Below are 19,450 nucleotides of genomic sequence, written 5' to 3' on the forward strand. Positions count from 1 at the left end.
CCTCAGCAAAGGACTTCTGCGACTCACTGGGACTGACACAATCTGTCAATTTCCCGACCCGGATCTCAGTCAACGGAACATCTTCTCTTCTGGACTTGGTTATGACTAACTTCCCTGAAAATGTCTGCTGCTCTTCTTCTGCTCCAATCGGCTCATCTGATCATGTCCTTGTTAAAGTGGACATCTCTCTGACCATCCTCAGGGAGCCTGCTCAGCGTCGACGAGTCTGGCATTTCACTCAGGCCAACTGGCACGGTCTTCAAGCAGCCATCAATCATCTGGACTGGTCTCCCATCTCTACCACCTCTGACATCAACACATCCTGGGAATTCTTCCAAAGTAAATTGCTCTCTCTCATGCACAGATTTATCCCATCTCGTCTTCAGTTGTCATACCCTTCCTCCCATCCATGGTACATGGAATCTTGTGGTGAGGCTGTTGCCCAGAAACAACTTGCCTTCATCTCCTGGAAAGCAAATCCAACGGAAGGAAATCTCATTTCCTTTCACAAAGCCCGAAACAAGTGTGTGTCCACCCTCAGGAGAGCCAGGAAACAATATCTCTCCGTTCTCAAGACTGAACTCTCTTATCTGTCTCCCTCTTCCAAAAACTTGGTGGCGTCTGGTCAAATCCGTTTCTGGTGTTTGTTCCCCCTCCATCCCCTCCCTTACCTCAAATGGTTACACAGCTGACTCCGCACGTGAAAAAGCTGAATGCCTCAACTCTGTGTTTGCCTCTAAATCTTGTGTCCCAAACCCATCCCTCTCTGTACCCACCATACCCAGTCGTACCCTGCTGCTCCTGGACTCCGTGTCCTTTCCTCCTGACAAGGTGGAAAAGTTTCTGTCAACCCTCGACTCTGATTCTGCAACTGGACCCGACGGCATCAACCCACGGGTCCTAAATTCCTGCTCTGCCGCTCTATCTCACCCTCTCTCTGTTCTCTTCACCCTCTCTTTTGCTCAAGGTCAACTGCCATCTGCTTGGAAATCAGCCAACATCACCGCTATGCACAAAAAAGGTGCAAAAACAGATCCTAGCAACTACAGACCAATCAGCCTTCTCCCAATTATCAGCAAAGTCATGGAATCCATCATTGCTTCGGAGATGAAATCTTTCCTCTTCTCCAATGGCTTGATCTCTGATCATCAATTTGGTTTCAGACCAGGTCACTCTACTCTGGACATGCTGCTTCTGCTGTCTCAACAATGGATGGAGGTCCTCAATGCCAAACAGGAAATTAGAGCTGTCTCCCTCGACATATCACGTGCCTTTGACAGGGTCTGGCACCCCGCTCTGCTCACCAAACTCTCCTCCTTTGGTATCCATGGAAATCTCCATGCATGGCTGGCGGACTTCCTCTCTAGTCGTCGTCAACGTGTGGCCCTGAATGGGTTTCTCTCATCTCCTCTTCCTGTTCAGGCTGGAGTTCCCCAAGGCAATGTTCTGGGCCCCGTGCTTTTTCTGGTCTTCATCAATGATCTCTCTGACTCTCTTGAAAATCCTCTCTATCTCTTTGCTGATGACTCCACTCTCTGCCGCTCCATTCCTCTTCCCTCAGATCGGCAGTCTGCAGCCTCCTCACTCTCTGAATACTTGGACAAAATCACAGACTGGTCAAAAAAGTGGAACATGTCTTTCAATCCTGACAAATCTCACACTCTTACTATGTCTCTCCGAAAAGATCGACTGGACAACCCCCCCCATCTACTTTCTCAACAATCCTCTCCAAGAAGTTCTGTCGCTCAAGCTTTTGGGTCTCACAATCTGCCATGATCTTTCTTGGGAAAACCACATTTGCAAGCTGGCCTCCAAAGCCAGTCGCCGACTGGGCATCCTCCGTCGTGCGAAGTCCTTCCTCGGCACACCTGAGCTCCTCACCACATACAAGGCTTTCATCCGCAGCTCAATGGAATACTGTTCTCCCCTATGGGCCGGTGCTCCTGCCTCACACCTAGCTCGGCTTCACGCTGTTGAAACCAAAGCTTTCAGAATTATTGGAATCTCCCGCGATGAAGCTATCTCTGAGGGCCTTTCACTCACTCACCACAGGCAGGTAGGTGGTCTTTCTGTCTTCTACAGACTCCTCTCCGGCCTTGCACCCACAGCTCTCTCTGTGCTCTGTCCCCCAAATATTCCTACAGGTCGCACAAGATCTGCCAGCAACCCTCTGATGGTTAAACTGCCGAAATCTCGGCTCTCTGCTCACCTTCACTCTTTCATTCCTCTTTTCTCCCGCCTCTGGAACAAACTCCCTCACTCCCTTCAATCCCACTCCTCCCTCCAGGTCTTTAAAACAGCTGTTCACCACCATCTCTTATCTTCCCCCATCCAAAACCTTGATCTTTTCTATCCCCGCTAATTCACCCCAGATCCACCTTGTTTGAAATTCCAACTTCTTTCCTGGAAGTCCTGGCAGTGTCCATATGTTTTATACCTCTCCCACCACCCCCTTCCCATGCCCCCCCCCCAAAAGCCCTCGCCCTCTCTCAGATTTCTCGATGTCTCCATGTCTCTCGGTCCCTGCTCTCAAATGTTGTGTTTGTGTCCTTCCCCCTCTCTCCCCATCTTGTCTACCGCTCCCGATGTTATATGTTTTATGTGTCGGTTTGTCTTTCTGTGTGATTAATGTTCGCTCTTTCACGAGCCTCGATCTTGTATACAAAAAAAAAAAAAAAAAAAAGGTGCACCAGCTCAGGTGCAAATGATTAGAACATCGTTAGAGAGGATCTTGGAGGAACCTGTCTTATTTAAACCTCAGACATTTAGTTTGGTTTGCTCTTTGTTGTTGAAGTGTGCGGCGTCACCATGCCTAGATCAAAAGAGCTCTCTGAGGCCTTCAGAAAAAAGGTTATAGATGCCTACGAGTATGGGAAGGGATTCAAAAAGATCTCCAAACAATTTGAAATCGATCATTCGACTGTCCGGAAGATCATCTACAAGTGGAGAAGATTCCAAACAACTGGCAACTTGTTCAGGCCAAGCCGCCCCAGCAAGTTCAGCCCGAGAGCAGACCGCAAGATGCTGAAAGAAGTCTCTAAGAACCCCAGAATGTCATCATGGGACCTACAGGTAGCTCTTGCCACTGTTGATGTCAAAGTGCACGAGTCTACCATTAGAAAGAGGCTGCACAAATTTGATCTACATGGGAGGTGTGCCAGGAGGAAACCTTTGCTGTCCAGAAAGAACATCAGGGCAAGACTAAAGTTTGCCAATGAACACCTAGGCAAAGACCAGCACTTCTGGAACAATGTGCTCTGGACAGATGAGTCAAAGGTAGAGCTATTTGGCCACAGTACCAGAAGACATGATTGGTGAAAACCAAAGACAGCATTTGCCCACAAGAACCTGATACCAACTGTAAAGCATGGTGGTGGAAATACTATGGTTTGGGGCAGCTTAGCTGCATCAGGGCCTGGGCAGCTCACCATCATATAATCCACTATGAATTCTTCATTGTACAATCGGGTGCTTGAGGATAATGTGAGGCCATCTGTCGGAAAGTTGAAGCTCAACCTCAGGTGGACCTTGCAACATGACAATGACCCTAAACATACCAGTAAATCCACTAAGGAATGGCTGAAAAGAAAGAAATGGAGGGTTCTGGAATGGCCAAGTCAAAACCCGGATCTAAATCCCAACGAGATGTTGCGGGGGGATTTGAAACGAGCTGTGCATGCAAGAAACCCCTCAAACCGCACAGCTGAAAGAATTCTGCATGGAGGAGTGGGCAAAAATTTCTCACAGTCGATGTCAGAGACTGGTAGACAGTTCTAAGAAATGCCTACTTGAGGTTGTTTCTGCCTACTTGAGGCGGTATCAGGGGGCAACACCACCTATTAGAGCCAAGGGTGTACTTACTTTTTCCACATGCGAAATTTGCATTTATGTTTATTTAAATTATACAATGGACTACAAAATGTAAATGTTTCATGATATTTGTTATATTATATCACCTCGTCCTGGAATCGTTCCTCAAACTACATAGTGGACTCAACGTACACACGTTCAAATTCCAAAGATATCACAATGAACAACTATCCTCCCCAATGTTAGTATCCCTCTACCCAACAACTTGTCAAACACAACTTCATACCATCCTTCCTTTTCTCCAACCCACTCGCAAATATTATCGACTCTTCCATGTTTTCTGCGTCTTCCACTTTGTCAACTCACATCACTTCACTGACGGGGGACCTAGGCGTAACGCTTGTTGCACTTGTGTTAGTGTTGCAAAACCACTCGTCTCACTTGTGCCAGTGTTGCATAACCACTTTACACACTCGTGCTATTGTTGAAAACCACTTTTCACACATGTGTTATTGTTGAATAACCACATTTCGCACTCGTGCTAGTGTTGCAAAACCACTTTCTGCACTCGTGCTGGTGTTGAAAACCACTTTTAGCACTTGGGTTAGCATTGCAAAACGACTTTTCGGACTCGTGCTAACATTGAAAACCATTGTCCACACTTGTACTGGCATTGAAAAACACTTTTTGCAATTGCTTTAGTGTTGCAAAACCACTTTCTGCACTAGTGTTAGTGTTGCAAAACCACTGTCTCACTCGTGCTGGTGTTGAAAACCACTTTCGGCACTTGAGCTAGTGTTGCAGAACCACTTTTCGCACTCCTCTTAGTGGTGAAAAAGCCTTTTCGCACTTGTGCTGGCGTTGAAAACCACTTTTCACCCCTCAGCCCAAATTGGGCTAAGGGGTATTGTCACGGGCGTCGTCCGGGCGTCCGGGCGGGCGTCCGTCAACTTTTGGTTTCCGTCAATTTCAAGGAGAACGGCTTGTCCAATTAAATCCATTTTTGCAGTGTGTGTTGGGGTTGAGTAGAGGAAAGTTCCTTTCGAAAATGGGCGCGCTGCGATTTTCAATATGGCCGCCACAGCAGCCATCCGGGCATCCGTCAACTTTTGGTTTCCGTCAATTTCGAGCAGAACGGCTTGTCAGATTAAATCCATTTTTGCAGTGTGTGTTGGGGTTGAGTAGAGAAAGGTTCCTTTCGAAAATGGGCGTGCTGCGATTTTCAAAATGGCCGCCACGGCAGCCATCTTGAAATAGGTTTCCGTCAATTTCGAGCAGAATGACTTGTCCGATTAAATTCATTTTTGCAGTGTGTTTTGGGGTTGGGTCGAGGAAGGTTCCTTTCGAAAATGGGTGCGCTGCGATTTTCAATATGGCCACCACGGTAGCCATCCTGAAATTGGTTTCCATCAATTTCGAGCAGAACGGCTTGTCCGATTAAATCCATTTTTGCAGTGTGTTTTGGGGTTGGGTCGAGGAAGGTTCCTTTCGAAAATGGGCGCGCTGCGATTTTCAATATGGCCGCCACGGCAGCCATCTTGAAATTGGTTTCCACCATGCATGGGCTGATGGGTTACGCCCGCTTTGCGGTGCTATTTATTTATATAGTAGGCACCTGCAACTCACCAAAGTTGAGTTCAATTCTAAAGTAAAGGAGAATCAACTGCTAGAAATGTAATTATTTTTAACAACTTCTAAAAGGTGCCAATAATATCGTCCGGGCCATTTTAGGATTTCTGTGTGGAATAAGCTAAGATTTCATTGTTTTTTCAGCTTTTTACCCTCGCCTGAGGAGAGGGTATTGCATTTGAGTCCGTTTGTTTATCTATCTGTCTGTATGTTTGTTTATCTGTCTGTCTGTTTGTCTGCACAGAATAAATATGATTTTCTCTGCAATCGTTGATCCGATTGACAGGAAAAACTAAAGTACATCGAAATTTCTCCTACGCGTCCACGGTCCATGCTATAATTATAGTCATACCTTTCCCATGGGATTCCTTCATCTACCCACATAAACGTAACAATATATTAAGTTCTGAATCAAAAGCAAAGATTCTGTAATATTAACAGTGAAATAAGGCATTGTGGAGACCAAATACTTTTGTCAATTTCAACTTTTTTTTGAGAAAATTGTGAAGTATTTGTAAAAAGTTCAAGGGTGCCAATATTTTTGGCCACGCCTATATATATTATGTATCTATCTATAATTCCAGTAATCTCTGTACGTCTGTACGTTTGTACGTTTGTTTGTTTGTCTGTGACCGCTGTTTCTCGACAACTACCGGTCCGATATACTTGAAACTTGCCAGGTATATTGCTGGGGACCCGAGGATGTGCCTTTTCAAGGTTTCATATTAATCGGACAATTACTTACCGAGCTATGTCCAAAAAACGATTCAACCAATCAGAGAGCAGCGAACGATCGCGTGTGCCGAACGTGGAGGACACACTCTGCCTCGGATGGCACATTTGAGAGCGTATTCATTTATTTCACGTTTGCAAACTATGTTGGCGTTAAACTATGTTTTAAAACTAATAATAAAACTAATAAAAACGAATTTGCGATTCATTCGCTTTCCTGCGCGTTTGTGCACGCGATGGCGATTTCTTTACCAAACTCCGGAAGCCGTTCGCTTTGGACCAAACCATTTCATGTAAATAGAGGGGGGGGATTGTCACCACTCGCAAGCCGTTCGCTTTGGACCAAACCATTTCATGTAAATAGAGGGGGGGGATATAATTTTAGATATATATATAGTACGGGCATGCCCTAGTTATATTCAAGGAACCTAAAACGGCACTCTTCGACGTCAGGACATCGACTGATATGCCTTCGCCCACATTATTACATCACGATAATACTTGTATCAAGATTGATTTAAATCCATTCAGCTGTGCCCAAGTTAGCACATTTTTACCCGACATGACCTCTGACCTCTTGACCCCAAAATCGAATCACTTAATCATTACAATATTATACATACCTATACCAAGTTTGAATTAGATCACTTCAGCCGTTCTCAAGTTATAGACCTATTACAGACTTTGACCTCTTGACCCCAAAATCTAATCAGTTCATCTTTACATCATTCTACATAATTGTACCAAATTTGGTCAGATTCCCATCACTGGTTCACAAGTTATCGCGGTAACAGTATTTTTACCTAGCATGACCTCTGACCTTTGCCCTTTGACCCCAAAATCTAATCAGTTCATCTTTACCTCATTATGCATACCTGTGCCAAGTTTGAATAAGATCCCTTTAGCCGTTCTCAAGTTATCGCGGTAACGAAAACCCATCACAGACGGACGGACGGCTGGACGGACACAACCGAACAAGGTAGGAATGCTCAGAGCTCAGAGCTTTCACTCTTCTCATCCTCTCCGTGCATTTCTTCATCATCGACATTTTGTTTTTCGACAATAGTGTCTTGGACAGTCGCGTTGTGTGCGGACGTTCACCACAAATTGAGGGTGTACAACATTGGTCGCCGACGGTTTTGTTGCGTCGCTTCGGCGAACATCCATGACGCGGCGAGGAAAACCGAATCATCGATGATGCGGCGAGGAAAACCGAATCATCGATGACGCGGCGAGGAAAACCGAATCATCGATGACGCGGCGAGGAAACCGAATCATCGATGACGCGGCGAGGAAAACCGAATCATCGATGACGCGGCGATCAAAATCGAATCATCGATGACGCGGCGATCAAAATCGAATCATCAATGACGCGGCGAGGAAAACCGAATCATCCATGACGCGGCGAGGAAACCGAATCATCGATGACGCGGCGAGGCAAACCGAATCATCGATGCCGCGGCGAGGAAAACCGAATCATCGATGCCGCGGGGAGGAAACCGAATCATCGATGCCGCGGCGAGGAAAACCGAATCATCGATGCCGCGGCGAGGAAAACCGATTACCGAATCATCGATGACGCGGCGAGGAAAACCGAATCATCGATGCCGCGGCAAGGAAAACCGAATCATCGTTGACGTGGCGAGGAAAACCGAATCATCGATGACGCGGCGAGGAAACCGAATCATCGATGACGTGGCGAGGAAAACCGAATCATCGATGCCGCGGCGAGGAAACCGAATCATCGATGACGCGGCGAGGAAAACCGAATCATCGATGCCGAGAGTAAACAAAATGAAAAACTGTGTAAGATTAACGGATTTCGTGTAAGTTTTCGGATAAACTAGTTCGTGTTGAAACTGGAAACGCTCAACGCCTTAAGAAAGAAAAAAATTAAACGAAGAACTGTAAATGGCTTAATGGCGCCGATAGCGGCGGCGCCGTCGGATAGTTGGACATGTTGGGCATGTTTGTCCGGCAACGGCGGCGTTTGTCCGTCGCTGCGAGAGTTGCGATCTCGGTGAGGAGATGCTCCTCGGTTGTGGATCATTTGGAGTTAGCGAGGGAACGTTCCAAGACGGTGTCCTCTTTCTACAACCAACCTGCGATCGATTTGGCTGCGGAGAAGGTGAAGGGTCACTGAGGGTTCCGGGGACGTGGGGTTTGATTGTTGGAGAGAAGGAGGTTGGGTTAGGGGGGTTTAGGGGGTAGGGGTGTTAGAGGTTGAGGGGTTTTAGGGGTTAGGGGATCAGGTTGTTGGGGAGGGACGGTTATATTTATAATGATGATGAGGGGTACCGGATCAAAGAGGTGAAGATGAACACAAGTGTGCTTTACATCGGTGAATAGGGATTTGTATAACATACAGGTAAGAGGGAAGGGGTATGTACAACATGCAGGTAAGAAGGAAGTTGTGTGTATAAGATAGAGGGAAGGGGTATGTACAAGATACAGGCAAGAGGGAAGGGGTATGTATAATATACAGGAAAGAGGGAAGGGGTATATACAAGATACAGGTAAGAGGGAAGGGGTATGTACAAGATACAGGAAAGAGGGAAGGGGTATGTACAACATAGGGAAGGGGTATGTACAACATACAGGTAAGAGGGAAGGGGTATGTTCAACATACAGATAAGAGGGAAGGGGTCTGTACAATATACAGGTAAGAGGGAAGGGGTATGTACAACATACAGGTAAGAGGGAAGGGGTATGTACAACATACAGGTAAGAGGGAAGGGGTATGTACAACATACAGGTAAAAGGGAAGGGGTATGTACAACATACAGGTAAGAGGGAAGGGGTATGTACAACATACACAGGAAAGAGGGAAGGGGTATGTACAACATACACAGGAAAGAGGGAAGGCGTATGTACAACATACATGTAAGAGGGAAGGGGTATGTACAACATGCAGGTAAGAAGGAAGTTGTGTGTATAAGATACAGGTAAAAGGGAAGGGGTATGTACAACATACAGGTAAGAGGGAAGGGGAATGTACAACATACAGGTAAGAGGGAAGGGGTATGTACAACATACAGGAAAGAGGGAAGGGGTATGTACAACATACAGGTAAGAGGGAAGGGGTATGTACAACATACAGGTAAGAAGGAAGTTGTGTGTATAAGATACAGGTAAAAGGGAAGGGGTATGTACAACATACAGGTAAGAGGGAAGGGGAATGTACAACATACAGGTAAGAGGGAAGGGGTATGTACAACATACAGGAAAGAGGGAAGGGGTATGTACAACATACAGGTAAGAGGGAAGGGGTATGTACAACATACAGGTAAGAGGGAAGGGATATGTACAACATACAGGTAAGAGGGAAGGGGTATGTATAAGATACAGGTAAGAGGGAAGGGGTATGTACAACATGCAGGTAAGAAGGAAGTTGTGTGTATAAGATAGAGGGAAGGGGTATGTACAACATACAGGTAAGAGGGAAGGGGTATGTACAAGATACAGGTAAGAGGGAAGGGGTATGTATAATATACAGGAAAGAGGGAAGGGGTATGTACAAGATACAGGTAAGAGGGAAGGGGTATGTACAAGATACAGGAAAGAGGGAAGGGGTATGTACAACATACAGGTAAGAGGGAAGGGGTCTGTACAATATACAGGTAAGAGGGAAGGGGTATGTACAACATACAGGTAAGAGGGAAGGGGTATGTACAACATACAGGTAAGAGGGAAGGGGTATGTACAACATACAGGTAAGAGGGAAGGGGTATGTACAACATACAGGTAAGAGGGAAGGGGTATGTACAACATACAGGAAAGAGGGAAGGCGTATGTACAACATACATGTAAGAGGGAAGGCGTATGTACAACATACAGGTAAGAGGGAAGGGGTATGTACAACATACAGGTAAGAGGGAAGGGGTATGTACAACATACAGGTAAGAGGGAAGGGGTATGTACAACATACAGGTAAGAGGGAAGGGGTATGTACAACATACAGGTAAAAGGGAAGGGGTATGTACAACATACAGGTAAGAGGGAAGGGGTATGTACAACATACAGGTAAGAGGGAAGGGGTATGTACAACATACAGGAAAGAGGGAAGGCGTATGTACAACATACATGTAAGAGGGAAGGGGTATGTACAACATACAGGTAAGAGGGAAGGGGTATGTACAACATACAGGTAAGAGGGAAGGGGTATGTACAACATACAGGTAAGAGGGAAGGGGTACAACATACAGGTAAGAGGGAAGGGATATGTACAACATACAGGTAAGAGGGAAGGGGTATGTATAAGATACAGGTAAGAGGGAAGGGGTATGTATAATATACAGGAAAGAGGGAAGGGGTATGTACAAGATACAGGTAAGAGGGAAGGGGTATGTACAAGATACAGGAAAGAGGGAAGGGGTATGTACAACATTCAGGTAAGAGGGAAGGGGTATGTACAACATACAGGTAAGAGGGAAGGGGTATGTACAACATACAGGTAAAAGGGAAGGGGTATGTACAACATACAGGTAAGAGGGAAGGGATATGTACAACATACAGGTAAGAGGGAAGGGGTATGTATAAGATACAGGTAAGAGGGAAGGGGTATGTACAACATGCAGGTAAGAAGGAAGTTGTGTGTATAAGATAGAGGGAAGGGGTATGTACAACATACAGGTAAGAGGGAAGGGGTATGTACAAGATACAGGTAAGAGGGAAGGGGTATGTATAATATACAGGAAAGAGGGAAGGGGTATGTACAAGATACAGGTAAGAGGGAAGGGGTATGTACAAGATACAGGTAAGAGGGAAGGGGTATGTACAACATACAGGTAAGAGGGAAGGGGTATGTTCAACATACAGATAAGAGGGAAGGGGTCTGTACAACATACAGGTAAGAGGGAAGGGGTATGTACAACATACAGGTAAGAGGGAAGGGGTATGTACAACATACAGGTAAGAGGGAAGGGGTATGTACAACATACAGGTAAGAGGGAAGGGGTATGTACAACATGCAGGTAAGAAGGAAGTTGTGTGTATAAGATACAGGTAAGAGGGAAGGGGTATGTACAACATACAGGTAAGAGGGAAGGGGTATGTACAACATACAGGTAAGAGGGAAGGGGTATGTACAACATACAGGTAAGAGGGAAGGGGTATGTACAACATACAGGAAAGAGGGAAGGGGTATGTACAACATACAGGAAAGAGGGAAGGGGTATGTACAACATACAGGTAAGAGGGAAGGGATATGTACAACATACAGGTAAGAGGGAAGGGGTATGTATAAGATACAGGTAAGAGGGAAGGGGTATGTACAACATGCAGGTAAGAAGGAAGTTGTGTGTATAAGATAGAGGGAAGGGGTATGTACAACATACAGGTAAGAGGGAAGGGGTATGTACAAGATACAGGTAAGAGGGAAGGGGTATGTATAATATACAGGAAAGAGGGAAGGGGTATGTACAAGATACAGGTAAGAGGGAAGGGATATGTACAACATACAGGTAAGAGGGAAGGGGTATGTACAACATACAGGTAAGAAGGAAGGGGTATGTACAACATACAGGTAAAAGGGAAGGGGTATGTACAACATACAGGTAAGAGGGAAGGGGTATGTACAACATACAGGTAAAAGGGAAGGGGTACGTACAACATACAGGTAAGAGGGAAGAGGTATGTACAACATACAGGTAAGAGGGAAGGGGTATGTACAACATACAGGAAAGAGGGAAGGGGTATGTACAACATACAGGTAAGAGGGAAGGGGTATGTACAACATACAGGAAAGAGGGATGGGGTATGTACAACATACAGGTAAGAGGGAAGGGGTATGTACAACATACAGGTAAGAGGGAAGGGGTATGTACAACATACAGGTAAGAGGGAAGGGGTATGTATAAGATACAGGTAAGAGGGAAGGGGTATGTACAACATGCAGGTAAGAAGGAAGTTGTGTGTATAAGATAGAGGGAAGGGGTATGTACAACATACAGGTAAGAGGGAAGGGGTATGTACAAGATACAGGTAAGAGGGAAGGGGTATGTACAACATACAGGTAAAAGGGAAGGGGTATGTACAACATACAGGTAAGAGGGAAGGGGTATGTACAACATACAGGTAAGAGGGAAGGGGTATGTACAACATACAGGTAAGAGGGAAGGGGTATGTACAACATACAGGTAAGAGGGAAGGGGTATGTACAACATACAGGTAAGAGGGAAGGGGTATGTACAACATACAGGTAAAAGGGAAGGGGTATGTACAACATACAGGTAAGAGGGAAGGGGTATGTACAACATACAGGTAAGAGGGAAGGGGTATGTACAACATACAGGTAAGAGGGAAGGGGTATGTACAACATACAGGAAAGAGGGAAGGCGTATGTACAACATACAGGTAAGAGGGAAGGGGTATTTACAACATACAGGTAAGAGGGAAGGGGTATGTACAACATACAGGTAAGAGGGAAGGGGTCTGTACAACATACAGGTAAGAGGGAAGGGGTATGTACAAGATACAGGAAAGAGGGAAGGGGTATGTACAACATTCAGGTAAGAGGGAAGGGGTATGTACAACATACAGGTAACAGGGAAGGGGTATGTACAACATACAGGTAAGAGGGAAGGGGTATGTACAACATACAGGTAAAAGGGAAGGGGTATGTACAACATACAGGTAAGAGGGAAGGGATATGTACAACATACAGGTAAGAGGGAAGGGGTATGTATAAGATACAGGTAAGAGGGAAGGGGTATGTACAACATGCAGGTAAGAAGGAAGTTGTGTGTAGAAGATAGAGGGAAGGGGTATGTACAACATACAGGTAAGAGGGAAGGGGTATGTACAAGATACAGGTAAGAGGGAAGGGGTATGTATAATATACAGGAAAGAGGGAAGGGGTATGTACAAGATACAGGTAAGAGGGAAGGGGTATGTACAAGATACAGGAAAGAGGGAAGGGGTATGTACAACATACAGGTAAGAGGGAAGGGGTATGTACAACATACAGGTAAGAGGGAAGGGGTATGTTCAACATACAGATAAGAGGGAAGGGGTCTGTACAATATACAGGTAAGAGGGAAGGGGTATGTACAACATACAGGTAAGAGGGAAGGGGTATGTACAACATACAGGTAAGAGGGAAGGGGTATGTACAACATACAGGTAAGAGGGAAGGGGTATGTACAACATACAGGTAAGAGGGAAGGGGTATGTACAACATACAGGTAAGAGGGAAGGGGTATGTACAACATACAGGAAAGAGGGAAGGCGTATGTACAACATACATGTAAGAGGGAAGGGGTATGTACAACATACAGGTAAGAGGGAAGGGGTATGTACAACATACAGGTAAGAGGGAAGGGGTATGTACAACATACAGGTAAGAGGGAAGGGGTATGTACAACATACAGGTAAGAGGGAAGGGGTATGTACAACATACAGGAAAGAGGGAAGGCGTATGTACAACATACATGTAAGAGGGAAGGGGTATGTACAACATACAGGTAAGAGGGAAGGGGTATGTACAACATACAGGTAAGAGGGAAGGGGTATGTACAACATACAGGTAAGAGGGAAGGGGTCTGTACAACATACAGGTAAGAGGGAAGGGGTATGTACAAGATACAGGAAAGAGGGAAGGGGTATGTACAACATTCAGGTAAGAGGGAAGGGGTATGTACAACATACAGGTAACAGGGAAGGGGTATGTACAACATACAGGTAAGAGGGAAGGGGTATGTACAACATACAGGTAAAAGGGTAGGGGTATGTACAACATACAGTTAAGAGGGAAGGGATATGTACAACATACAGGTAAGAGGGAAGGGGTATGTATAAGATACAGGTAAGAGGGAAGGGGTATGTACAACATGCAGGTAAGAAGGAAGTTGTGTGTAGAAGATAGAGGGAAGGGGTATGTACAACATACAGGTAAGAGGGAAGGGGTATGTACAAGATACAGGTAAGAGGGAAGGGGTATGTATAATATACAGGAAAGAGGGAAGGGGTATGTACAAGATACAGGTAAGAGGGAAGGGGTATGTACAAGATACAGGAAAGAGGGAAGGGGTATGTACAACATACAGGTAAGAGGGAAGGGGTATGTACAACATACAGGTAAGAGGGAAGGGGTATGTTCAACATACAGATAAGAGGGAAGGGGTCTGTACAATATACAGGTAAGAGGGAAGGGGTATGTACAACATACAGGTAAGAGGGAAGGGGTATGTACAACATACAGGTAAGAGGGAAGGGGTATGTACAACATACAGGTAAGAGGGAAGGGGTATGTACAACATACAGGTAAGAGGGAAGGGGTATGTACAACATACAGGAAAGAGGGAAGGCGTATGTACAACATACATGTAAGAGGGAAGGGGTATGTACAACATACAGGTAAGAGGGAAGGGGTATGTACAACATACAGGTAAGAGGGAAGGGGTATGTACAACATACAGGTAAGAGGGAAGGGGTATGTACAACATACAGGTAAGAGGGAAGGGGTATGTACAACATACAGGTAAGAGGGAAGGGGTATGTACAACATACAGATAAGAGGGAAGGGGTATGTACAAGATACAGGAAAGAGGGAAGGGGTATGTACAACATTCAGGTAAGAGGGAAGGGGTATGTACAACATACAGGTAAGAGGGAAGGGGTATGTACAACATACAGGTAAAATGGAAGGGGTATGTACAACATACAGGTAAGAGGGAAGGGGTATGTACAACATACAGGTAAGAGGGAAGGGGTATGTACAACATACAGGTAAGAGGGAAGGGGTATGTACAACATACAGGTAAGAGGGAAGGGGTATGTACAACATGCAGGTCAGAAGGAAGTTGTGTGTATAAGATACAGGTAAGAGGGAAGGGTTATGTACAACATACAGGTAAGAGGGAAGGGGTATGTACAACATGCAGGTAAGAAGGAAGTTGTGTGTATAAGATACAGGTAAGAGGGAAGGGGTATGTACAACATACAGGTAAGAGGGAAGGGGTATGTACAACATACAGGTAAGAGGGAAGCGGTATGTACAACATACAGGAAAGAGGGAAGGGGTATGTACAACATACAGGTAAGAGGGAAGGGGTATGTACAACATACAGGAAAGAGGGAAGGCGTATGTACAACATACATGTAAGAGGGAAGGGGTATGTACAACATACAGGTAAGAGGGAAGGGGTACAACATACAGGTAAGAGGGAAGGGATATGTACAACATACAGGTAAGAGGGAAGGGGTATGTATAAGATACAGGTAAGAGGGAAGGGGTATGTATAATATACAGGAAAGAGGGAAGGGGTATGTACAAGATACAGGTAAGAGGGAAGGGGTATGTACAAGATACAGGAAAGAGGGAAGGGGTATGTACAACATACAGGTAAAAGGGAAGGGGTATGTACAACATACAGGTAAGAGGGAAGGGGTATGTACAACATACAGGTAAGAGGGAAGGGGTATGTACAACATACAGGAAAGAGGGAAGGCGTATGTACAACATACATGTAAGAGGGAAGGGGTATGTACAACATACAGGTAAGAGGGAAGGGGTATGTACAACATACAGGTAAGAGGGAAGGGGTATGTACAACATACAGGTAAGAGGGAAGGGGTATGTACAACATACAGGTAAGAGGGAAGGGGTATGTACAACATACAGGAAAGAGGGAAGGCGTATGTACAACATACATGTAAGAGGGAAGGGGTATGTACAACATACAGGTAAGAGGGAAGGGGTATGTACAACATACAGGTAAGAGGGAAGGGGTATGTACAACATACAGGTAAGAGGGAAGGGGTCTGTACAACATACAGGTAAGAGGGAAGGGGTATGTACAAGATACAGGAAAGAGGGAAGGGGTATGTACAACATTCAGGTAAGAGGGAAGGGGTATGTACAACATACAGGTAACAGGGAAGGGGTATGTACAACATACAGGTAAGAGGGAAGGGGTATGTACAACATACAGGTAAAAGGGTAGGGGTATGTACAACATACAGTTAAGAGGGAAGGGATATGTACAACATACAGGTAAGAGGGAAGGGGTATGTATAAGATACAGGTAAGAGGGAAGGGGTATGTACAACATGCAGGTAAGAAGGAAGTTGTGTGTAGAAGATAGAGGGAAGGGGTATGTACAACATACAGGTAAGAGGGAAGGGGTATGTACAAGATACAGGTAAGAGGGAAGGGGTATGTATAATATACAGGAAAGAGGGAAGGGGTATGTACAAGATACAGGTAAGAGGGAAGGGGTATGTACAAGATACAGGAAAGAGGGAAGGGGTATGTACAACATACAGGTAAGAGGGAAGGGGTATGTACAACATACAGGTAAGAGGGAAGGGGTATGTTCAACATACAGATAAGAGGGAAGGGGTCTGTACAATATACAGGTAAGAGGGAAGGGGTATGTACAACATACAGGTAAGAGGGAAGGGGTATGTACAACATACAGGTAAGAGGGAAGGGGTATGTACAACATACAGGTAAGAGGGAAGGGGTATGTACAACATACAGGTAAGAGGGAAGGGGTATGTACAACATACAGGAAAGAGGGAAGGCGTATGTACAACATACATGTAAGAGGGAAGGGGTATGTACAACATACAGGTAAGAGGGAAGGGGTATGTACAACATACAGGTAAGAGGGAAGGGGTATGTACAACATACAGGTAAGAGGGAAGGGGTATGTACAACATACAGGTAAGAGGGAAGGGGTATGTACAACATACAGGTAAGAGGGAAGGGGTATGTACAACATACAGATAAGAGGGAAGGGGTATGTACAAGATACAGGAAAGAGGGAAGGGGTATGTACAACATTCAGGTAAGAGGGAAGGGGTATGTACAACATACAGGTAAGAGGGAAGGGGTATGTACAACATACAGGTAAAATGGAAGGGGTATGTACAACATACAGGTAAGAGGGAAGGGGTATGTACAACATACAGGTAAGAGGGAAGGGGTATGTACAACATACAGGTAAGAGGGAAGGGGTATGTACAACATACAGGTAAGAGGGAAGGGGTATGTACAACATGCAGGTCAGAAGGAAGTTGTGTGTATAAGATACAGGTAAGAGGGAAGGGTTATGTACAACATACAGGTAAGAGGGAAGGGGTATGTACAACATGCAGGTAAGAAGGAAGTTGTGTGTATAAGATACAGGTAAGAGGGAAGGGGTATGTACAACATACAGGTAAGAGGGAAGGGGTATGTACAACATACAGGTAAGAGGGAAGCGGTATGTACAACATACAGGAAAGAGGGAAGGGGTATGTACAACATACAGGTAAGAGGGAAGGGGTATGTACAACATACAGGAAAGAGGGAAGGCGTATGTACAACATACATGTAAGAGGGAAGGGGTATGTACAACATACAGGTAAGAGGGAAGGGGTACAACATACAGGTAAGAGGGAAGGGATATGTACAACATACAGGTAAGAGGGAAGGGGTATGTATAAGATACAGGTAAGAGGGAAGGGGTATGTATAATATACAGGAAAGAGGGAAGGGGTATGTACAAGATACAGGTAAGAGGGAAGGGGTATGTACAAGATACAGGAAAGAGGGAAGGGGTATGTACAACATACAGGTAAAAGGGAAGGGGTATGTACAACATACAGGTAAGAGGGAAGGGGTATGTACAACATACAGGTAAGAGGGAAGGGGTATGTACAACATACAGGAAAGAGGGAAGGCGTATGTACAACATACATGTAAGAGGGAAGGGGTATGTACAACATACAGGTAAGAGGGAAGGGGTATGTACAACATACAGGTAAGAGGGAAGGGGTATGTACAACATACAGGTAAGAGGGAAGGGGTACAACATACAGGTAAGAGGGAAGGGATATGTACAACATACAGGTAAGAGGGAAGGGGTATGTATAAGATACAGGTAAGAGGGAAGGGGTATGTATAATATACAGGAAAGAGGGAAGGGGTATGTACAAGATACAGGTAAGAGGGAAGGGGTATGTACAAGATACAGGAAAGAGGGAAGGGGTATGTACAACATTCAGGTAAGAGGGAAGGGGTATGTACAACATACAGGTAAGAGGGAAGGGGTATGTACAACATACAGGTAAAAGGGAAGGGGTATGTACAACATACAGGTAAGAGGGAAGGGATATGTACAACATACAGGTAAGAGGGAAGGGGTATGTATAAGATACAGGTAAGAGGGAAGGGGTATGTACAACATGCAGGTAAGAAGGAAGTTGTGTGTATAAGATAGAGGGAAGGGGTATGTACAACATACAGGTAAGAGGGAAGGGGTATGTACAAGATACAGGTAAGAGGGAAGGGGTATGTATAATATACAGGAAAGAGGGAAGGGGTATGTACAAGATACAGGTAAGAGGGAAGGGGTATGTACAAGATACAGGTAAGAGGGAAGGGGTATGTACAACATACAGGTAAGAGGGAAGGGGTATGTTCAACATACAGATAAGAGGGAAGGGGTCTGTACAACATACAGGTAAGAGGGAAGGGGTATGTACAACATACAGGTAAGAGGGAAGGGGTATGTACAACATACAGGTAAGAGGGAAGGGGTATGTACAACATACAGGTAAGAGGGAAGGGGTATGTACAACATGCAGGTAAGAAGGAAGTTGTGTGTATAAGATACAGGTAAGAGGGAAGGGGTATGTACAACATACAGGTAAGAGGGAAGGGGTATGTACAACATACAGGTAAGAGGGAAGGGGTATGTACAACATACAGGTAAGAGGGAAGGGGTATGTACAACATACAGGAAAGAGGGAAGGGGTATGTACAACATACAGGAAAGAGGGAAGGGGTATGTACAACATACAGGTAAGAGGGAAGGGATATGTACAACATACAGGTAAGAGGGAAGGGGTATGTATAAGATACAGGTAAGAGGGAAGGGGTATGTACAACATGCAGGTAAGAAGGAAGTTGTGTGTATAAGATAGAGGGAAGGGGTATGTACAACATACAGGTAAGAGGGAAGGGGTATGTACAAGATACAGGTAAGAGGGAAGGGGTATGTATAATATACAGGAAAGAGGGAAGGGGTATGTACAAGATACAGGTAAGAGGGAAGGGATATGTACAACATACAGGTAAGAGGGAAGGGGTATGTACAACATACAGGTAAGAAGGAAGGGGTATGTACAACATACAGGTAAAAGGGAAGGGGTATGTACAACATACAGGTAAGAGGGAAGGGGTATGTACAACATACAGGTAAAAGGGAAGGGGTACGTACAACATACAGGTAAGAGGGAAGAGGTATGTACAACATACAGGTAAGAGGGAAGGGGTATGTACAACATA

At 45.1% G+C, this 19,450-nt stretch overlaps 1 protein-coding gene across 2 annotated transcripts in view; it reads left to right on the plus strand.

The window, feature by feature from the left end:
• The first annotated feature begins 7,900 nt into the window (after positions 1-7,900).
• BCKDK (branched chain keto acid dehydrogenase kinase) overlaps positions 7,901-19,450 on the plus strand; it is a 71,883-nt gene continuing 60,333 nt past the window's right edge. The window contains exon 1 of one of the 2 annotated variants that reach the window (XM_068123908.2): positions 7,901-8,299. In XM_068123908.2, the coding sequence (XP_067980009.2) occupies positions 8,129-8,299 (171 nt within the window). In that variant the 5' untranslated portion in view covers positions 7,901-8,128. Of the gene's footprint in view, positions 8,540-19,450 lie in introns of both variants that reach the window. The other variant, XM_078782940.1, reaches the window with a different exon arrangement.

Source organism: Myxine glutinosa, chromosome 8 (genome assembly GCF_964187855.1).
Source record: "Myxine glutinosa chromosome 8, kmMyxGlut1.1, whole genome shotgun sequence".
In the NCBI taxonomy this organism is placed as follows: domain Eukaryota; kingdom Metazoa; phylum Chordata; class Myxini; order Myxiniformes; family Myxinidae; genus Myxine; species Myxine glutinosa.